Here is a 7,760-nt window from a genome sequence, read left to right as displayed (position 1 = left end):
AGGCGTGGTCGACCCCATCACTATGTGTGCTCACTAGCAAATGCTAACTAGCATTAGCATTTATAACAGATTGTGCTAGCTCCAGCATACCAGAGAGCAATGGGTAGGTGGAGAGAGGATAAGAGGCGCCACACCAGACTGTAATTAACGGCGCTAAGCCCCGCCTCCTGTCTGATTAGTTGTTCGTCGTTAGCACTCGGAGAAGGCGGAGGAGCTTAATTTTTATCACAGATCATCTGTCTCAAACTGTACAACAGAGTGACTGTTTCAACAGATGCATAAAAAGATATTTTTTTATAAAAGTAACAGACTGCAGCTTTAAGTCCTGCTGGCAGGTTAACCATCAGCACCAAACGCATTAAACGTGTCCAGTTTCTTTTCGTCTCAGGTTGTAATTGGGGTTTCAGATCTCGGTACTTGAAATGTTAAACCTAAGAGATGGTGGAGTTTGTTCCAGATGCTAACCTTCATCCCCAGAATGGTAGTTTTTATTCCTTCCATTTGGCATCTGCAATGGAAACAGAAAAGTTTTACTTTAAATGTTTCTAACTATGCGCGGCAGAGGAGGCTCTTAGAGAATGTTTCCTGTTACCTTCGGCTGCGGCTCTCTCTTTGTGTGTTTGGTTATGGTCTTCGGTGGCGCCACGCCCATCTTTCCGGACTTGAAGGACTCCAGGCGGCTCCTCATGGTTCTCTGGAAGATCTCCTGCACCTCGTTTTCATCCTGGTTGATGTCCAAGTGGCTGCGGCTGAAGCGGTATCGGTGCTGTGGGCCGGAAAGCATCAGAAATGAGGATGAATTTGGTGTTTGGGGTGTTTAAGCCGCAGCTCCAGCCTGCTGGACGGGCCTACCTGCTTGCGGCCTTTGTAGAGATGCTGGTCCAGCAGGTGGTGAGAGTTGATGACCTCTGCTTCTCTGAGGCCCCTCATGTTCTGCTCGTGCATCTCCAAACTGATCGACGGCACCGGGTCTCTTCTGCAGGCAGAAACAGGATCGTTACTGGGTTAGAAGGCGTTTGACCGTGTCCCCAGGGGGGAGTCGTTCTCTCACCTCATCACTGAAGCTCCGTTCTGATCATCGGCCATATCCGCCATGATGTCTGGCATCGCCTCTTCGTAGTCTTCCTCAAGCTTCTTCTTGAAGTCAACAAACGCGCTTTCATTGCGGATGAAATCCAGGGAGCCTCTGCGCTCACCCTGAAATAAAACGAGAGTGGGATGATGTTTCACCACCTGCGGCCTACCGGCGGACAGCAGCGGCTTGGCGGACAGAGGGATGACCTCACCTCTTTCACGTACTCCATCGCATCCTGCAGGTTCAGCTGGTGGAAGACATTGAAGAGGCGGTCCTGATTCTTCCTCGCAGACGGCTTCAGTAACACCCTCGACATCCACTTCTCCTCGAAGTTCCTCCACCTTCAAACGAGAATCCACTGTCACTCGAGAGGCTAATGATGGTTTCAAAACAAATCTGACTCCTGTACTTACTTATTCCTCCAGTAGTTGTCTCCTATTTGTCCTGAAATGTCCTCAATACCAACCAGCATGTGTTCAAACACCTGAAGCAAGACAAATGACAGAGAAATGATGAGATTTCTGACTGGACATTTTTTTAATATATAATTTCAAAGTTATATTTAAATATACATTAATATAAATCCAACTTGTAACAAATTACTAAAATTAAATGTGACACGTTGCTTTGTTTTATTAATAATTTAAGAATTTAACACTTCAAGAGGGTTGGAGCTATAATATGGAATTGAGGCGTAATACCCACTTTCACCACAGGGTGGCAGTGCTTCCCGCGCATTTTTCCCTGCTTTGCCCTCATGGTTGAAAGAAGAAGTAAACGGCCTCGTCTTACTTTAGTTTAGTTACAGGTTTATAACAGCCACCAAGCACATGGATATAATTCCCAAAAAGTTTTTGGAACATATAAAACGTGTTATTTCATTAAATAGTCTCATATTGACAATGTTTTTAGGAGAGAAATAACTGTTCTACTGGGTTAGCATTTCGGCGCTAGCATGCTAGCTGCTAGCTTAGCGGACATATCATATGTTTATATTGTTGGGGGTCCCAGATTGAAAAATGTCGAACTCAGACTGCTTCATTTAGATATTTACCTTGTTCTGTACTTTTTCTACGAGTGTGAGCTCAGTAGTTGTAGCTCGCTTCACGTTCAGCCACTGAACCAAAGGTTTCATCGTCACTCCCTGCAAGTCACAGGAATATACAAAACAGCATGACAATCAAGGCAACACAAGGTGTAGAGATTAATTAATAATTTATTTCTAAACTATTTATTAGCCACCTATAAGGAGAGCCTTATTGTAAAGTGGTACCCATTTTTCTAATGCAAATGATCATTTTTGTACTTCCAATTTTTCCCCCCACAGAATAAATTCTAAAGGTTGGATTTCCTTTCATTTTTAGTGTGAGGTTAAACTGCTGCAATAATATAGAAATGTATTGTTTTAATATCTTTTAACCCCTTTTTAAAATCCTTGTTGGAGAATTACTTCCTGTTTTGTAAGAACTTCCTGTTGCTGACTGGATGGATCAAATGCATGACGGAGTGGATCCAGAAAGTTGTGTTTATGCATTTTTTGGACCAGAGAAGATGAAAGTGTCTGAATAAGTGATGGTTTAAAGGGACTATCATGTGACAGGAAACACCCAGCCAACCCTGAGCGCTCACCTGGAGAATCACGGTGAAGTAGACGACGATGAGAGTCGTGCACACCATCAGGTTCTTCTCCTTTATGTTTGTCTCATTCAGATTCACTGCCAGCCCATAAGCCACAGCCCCTCGCAGGCCACCGTAGCCCATAATTATCTGTTCAACAAAAGTTACCGGGACAAGTCGGGTCCTGTTCAGAATCCAGGAGAGGATAAACACACCTGGGAAAAAAAAGCAGGAAGGGTCAGGTCTGTGACTGGTTGCTTTTCCTCTCGGACATGATGAGGAAGGCCGGAAACTCACCGATGAATCTGTAGATGAGGATGAAGAACAGCGTGAGGAGGATGAACCCCGTGTTCCAGACCCAGATGGTCTTATCGATGGCGGAGATGCCGAGGAAGACGAAGATGATGGTTTCCGAGCCGTTGGCGAAGACCTTCATGGCGTATCGGACTGTTTGGATGGAGTTTTCGTCCATGTTGGCGTTCATGTACTTCTGACAGCAAACACCGCAGAAAACGATCCTTCAGAACAAAAACAAAAACTCCTTAGCTTCACGACCATGGTGCTGATTTTGGCCAGATTTGCTCTATAAAACAGAGATTTCTCACGAGAGGATGGAGGACAGCGACAGCATCTCGGCGGTGAGGTAGGCCAAATACCCCAGGACGAAGATGAAGCCCGGCTCAATGATCTGGATGTTCTTGGTGCATCTGCTCAACAGAGACACCAGCAGGCCGAACACGGTGCCCAACAGGGAACCTCCAAACGCCACCACGAAGAAGGAAACTGTTGAGAAAAATAGAAAAGATTCAGGTTCTCCAAATTCATCTGACCAGATTGTTCCCAGATAAAAACTCATTAAATGTCTCACCTATTCCCTTGACGATTTCCTTAGCATCGATTGCACCTCCTCCAAGAGACACGAATGCATCGAAGACGTTGAAAAGCACCTAAAAAACGGGAAACAACGGTGAGTGTTGGTCTAAAGTCCAGGTGCTCGGATGAAGTACAGAAAAAAAGACACATATCTCCACTACTATGTTTAAAAAATACATATATGCAAAAAAAACCCTCAAAGATTATGAGAGTAAATTCTGAACGTTTTGAAAAAAAACTTGGAAAATAACTTTACACTTTTAACAAATTTTTTCTAGAATATAATAATTCCAAATTTTCAAAGTTTTTCCTTGCAAATTTTGGACTTTTGGAGGTCAGAAATTTTCTTGGAAATTTTCTGAAACGTTTAATCTCAAACATTCTGAGTATTTCTAGCAATTTTGTTTTATTTTGAAACCTGAAAACTGTCAGGTTTTTACTAGAAAATTTTAGACGCTGGAGCTCAGAAATGTTCAGTTTTTTCTCAAAAATTTTCCAAAATTAATTTCAAACTTTATGAGTGTTTCCAGCAAATGTTTGACTTTTTAAGCTCAGAAATGTCAAGAGTTTTTCTAGAAACGTTCTGAGGTTAATCATAAAATCCTTGACCTTGGAGCTCAGAAATTTTCACATTTTTTTCTAGAAAATTTCTGAAATTAATGGGGAAATTTTTTTTTTTTTTCCATCTACAAAACCTTTCTACGCCGTCGTAGAAACGTTTCCATCTACATGAAGATCTGTCTCTGAGTGTTGTTTTAAACATGCCAAACCCATAGGGGGCAGTGTAGCACAAACCTAAACCCTGTGAGCCAATCAGAATCCTTCAAAACAACCCACACTTCAGACCAAGTATGTGATAATATACATTATTTCTTACAAACTGTGATTTTTCTCAAATCTCCACTTGATTCAGAGGTCTTTAAGTGATATTAACCAGCGTTTTCTTATGGTTTATACTATAAAAATCCATAAAGACGTCTTAGTTTTCACGGCAGGTCTGCAGCTGCGTGTGGACATGAACGCACCACCGTAACGCCGTCGTTGAGCAGCGACTCTCCGAACACCAGGATGAAAAGCACCTCGTTGACGTGAACCTGCTCAAACACGGCGATGACGGCGACGGGGTCGACGGCGGCCATCAGGCTGCCGTACAGCAGGTACTGCAGCAGCCCGATTTCAATGTTGCCTGCAAGATAAGAGTCAGTTTTTTGGCCACAAAAATTTTAAAAAAGCATAGATTTTATTTTGCATTTTAAAGTAAAAGTTGACAAGAACTGTCTGCTTTTGTTTTTCACATATTCTTTGATTTGAAAATACACGCACCCTCCTCCTTCCTGTGCAGCTACGCCATAATTAACCTATTTAATTAACCCATTTACCAGCGGATCCAATAGAAACTCTAGTTACCCATAGCTCCGGCCTGGTGGCACCCCCACAGCGACAGCCCCAAGGTGGCGGCGTTCCAGCACGTGCCAATGACGGCGTGAACCAAGATGGCGCCCAGGTTGGTGAAGAAGAGCTTGTTGGGCATGCTGTAGCCGGTGTCCAGGATGATCTGCGGCAGCAGGTAGAAGAAGAAGGTGGTCGGGGTGAGCTTGAAGGTCTGGACCTGGTCCGCGCCCCAGATCATCCCGCCCAGGATGAAGCCGAAGCAGATGAGCAGGGCGCTCTCCGGGATGTAGTTGGTGACATTGTGGTTGGCCTCGATGACTGGAGGGGAGACACAGGTGAGACGGTTCAGTCAGACACCTTTCCTTTGAAATGAAAGTACAATGAGGTCTGTTCTTCACTGCTGGTCTCAAACCAATAATTATGCCCTCGGCTTACATCGTGTTTATTCTGAACAGAAATAAAAACATTTTGTGAAGGAGAAGTAGGCTGTTCTTCTCCTTTTAAGACGGTTGCCAAGCAACATTTAGATGTGCATTACCGCCATCTACTGGAGAGGAGTACGCGTCAGGATGCTAATTATGCATTACATTTTAAACCTAAATTACTAAAACAAAGCAAACAGAAAAATAAATCAGGCTGTTATTAAGGTTTGTAGCTTTTGCTTCAACTCTAAGGTGGAATATTAGGGTCAGTAGGAGGGAAAAAAGGACACTTCCATTAAAAAACACAACTTTCTGAGTTTTAAAGGTCAAAAACTGAAGAAAAACCACTGCGTGCGAGTGAAAGGAGGGGAGGGAGTAACATTGGTGGGAAAAATCTGTTTTTCACTGGAGTTCAGGAAAAGCAATCAGAGAATAAATACGCAGGTTGTTCCAAGAAATGATTGTTTCTCGTCCAGTTATAACATTTTACCGTTTTATCCCACATATTCACTGGAAAGCAGTTTGGATGATCCCCCATAAATACTTCATTGTAAACAGGGTGAAGGAAGTGTCATTTAAAATTCTACATAAAATTTACCCTGCTAAGCCCAATATGATCAAATTTAAGAGAAACATAAACACTAATTGCAGTTTCTGTGAGGGCCATCCAGAAACTGACCGTCTCTTCTGGCTCTGCCCTTTTACACACAGGTTCTGGTCAGCAGGTTTATTCATGACCATATTTTACAGAATTTTTCCTCATGAATGTTTTATTCTGTTTCTATAGATTCCATAGAAAGGATGCTAAACATTTCTTTATAATAAACCTGCTAATACTCTTTGCTAAATTTTATATTCATAAATGCAAATTTGCTAATAAAACACTTTGTTTCTCTCTTTTCATTAAAGATATGGAACTATATCAAATCAATAGCAGATTCTACAAATGAAAATAAGGACAATTTCAATATGTACGTCTTTGCACGTTCTCATCTAATCACCCCTGGCTGTTTTGCTTGGCTGTTGTATTGTGTTGTATACTTCATTATGTTGTTTTGATGTATACTAATTTAATTTAAATAAAGTTCTTTGGAGAAAAAAAATAAAAATAAATTACATTCCAGATGTCTAAAACTACATTTTGACTATCCGGAATGGTAATTTAAGATATCTGTATTTACATTCTGACTAGTAAGAATAATAATTCAAGATATCTTCAATTAGATTTTGACTAGTCAAAATTCCTTTCAAGAWATCTGAAATGACGTCACTGGATCTGTCAGAACATTTTGCTATGATTTATTAAGTTTTATTGTGATTTTACTTGACTATTRTGGTTTGATTATGTGCTTAGGATGTTGAGTTTGGATGATATTTAATAAATAATAGCAYTAGCCAAAATAAGTGGCCATTTAAAGAACAAATAGATTAGCAGTAAATACATAAATATTTCCTACATTTGTGTGTTTTATTCAGAAATKTTGATATATTTTATGAATAATTGTTCAGTTGTCATTTATTTCACTAATATTTTATTAATGTGGTTTACCAGTTTGGATAATCTGACTTCCTGTCAATGAAGAAAAAACAAGCTAAGCAAAAACGCATCAGACCTGCAGCCCAGGGCCGGTTCTAGACGGGGGCCAACCGGGGGCCTCAAGAAATTATACTAAATAAATGTCTTTTTTAAATATTCAGTGGTGGATATTTTTTAAACCTTCACAGTTTTATTTTAACAATGAATTAAAAATCGTAGTGCTGCACTTTTAGCTGCTGTATGGAGATGGGATCAGACTTTCCATCTGCTGGATCTGAAACCTGAATCTCTGGAGACACGAGCAGCTCTTTGGTTCACAATATTAAAATATTGCTCTGTTTTTGTTTCATTCTTTAAGTGTCTCCATAAAAAAACACTGACTACATTGACCTTTCTAGTACATTTGCTCAAGAACCAGCCTGAAAAGAAAATAGTGAAGCCTATGATATATATATATATATATATATATATATGCACACAGTGGGGAAAATAAGTATTTAGTCAGTCACCAATTGTGCAAGTTCTCCCACTTAAAAAGATGAGAGAGGCCTGTAATTGACATCATAGGTAGACCTCAACTATGAGAGACAAAATGTGAAAAWAAATTTGAGAAAATCATTTTGTCTGAATTTTAAAGAATTTATTTGCAAATAATGGTGGAAAATAAGTATTTGGTCAATAACAAAAGTTAATCTCAATACTTTGTTGTATGTCCTTTGTTGGCAATGACAGAGATCAAACGTTTTCTGTAACTCTTCACAAGGTTCTCACACACTGTTGCTGGTATTTTGGCCCATTCCTCCATGCAGATCTTCTCTAGAGCTGTGATGTTCTGGGGCTGTCG

At 40.7% G+C, this 7,760-nt stretch overlaps 1 protein-coding gene and 1 long non-coding RNA gene across 3 annotated transcripts in view; one reads left to right on the top strand and one right to left on the bottom strand.

Annotated features, from left to right (window-relative positions):
* Positions 1-7,760, bottom strand: part of slc9a3.2 (solute carrier family 9 member A3, tandem duplicate 2) — a 21,153-nt gene that overhangs the window by 1,905 nt on the left and 11,488 nt on the right. For both annotated transcript variants that reach the window (XM_008422936.1, XM_008422937.1), the window contains exons 2-14: positions 4,973-5,275; positions 4,591-4,751; positions 3,561-3,639; positions 3,298-3,475; positions 2,990-3,210; positions 2,705-2,907; positions 2,130-2,219; positions 1,489-1,559; positions 1,287-1,416; positions 1,052-1,197; positions 853-976; positions 593-766; positions 466-508 (exon numbers count right to left, since the gene is read on the bottom strand). In XM_008422936.1, the coding sequence (XP_008421158.1) occupies positions 466-508; positions 593-766; positions 853-976; positions 1,052-1,197; positions 1,287-1,416; positions 1,489-1,559; positions 2,130-2,219; positions 2,705-2,907; positions 2,990-3,210; positions 3,298-3,475; positions 3,561-3,639; positions 4,591-4,751; positions 4,973-5,275 (1,923 nt within the window). The remainder of the gene's footprint in view (positions 1-465; positions 509-592; positions 767-852; positions 977-1,051; positions 1,198-1,286; positions 1,417-1,488; positions 1,560-2,129; positions 2,220-2,704; positions 2,908-2,989; positions 3,211-3,297; positions 3,476-3,560; positions 3,640-4,590; positions 4,752-4,972; positions 5,276-7,760) is intronic.
* The window catches only part of LOC103473022 (uncharacterized), an 8,178-nt gene continuing 5,641 nt past the window's right edge, over positions 5,224-7,760 (top strand). Inside the window, exon 1 of the long non-coding RNA XR_534967.1 lies at positions 5,224-5,292. This is a non-coding gene — a long non-coding RNA (uncharacterized LOC103473022). The remainder of the gene's footprint in view (positions 5,293-7,760) is intronic.

This window comes from Poecilia reticulata, linkage group LG11, assembly GCF_000633615.1.
Source record: "Poecilia reticulata strain Guanapo linkage group LG11, Guppy_female_1.0+MT, whole genome shotgun sequence".
Taxonomy (NCBI): Eukaryota; Metazoa; Chordata; class Actinopteri; order Cyprinodontiformes; family Poeciliidae; genus Poecilia; species Poecilia reticulata.
Note: the sequence above shows the minus strand (reverse complement) of the source record. Positions and strands in the feature narration are given on the sequence as shown.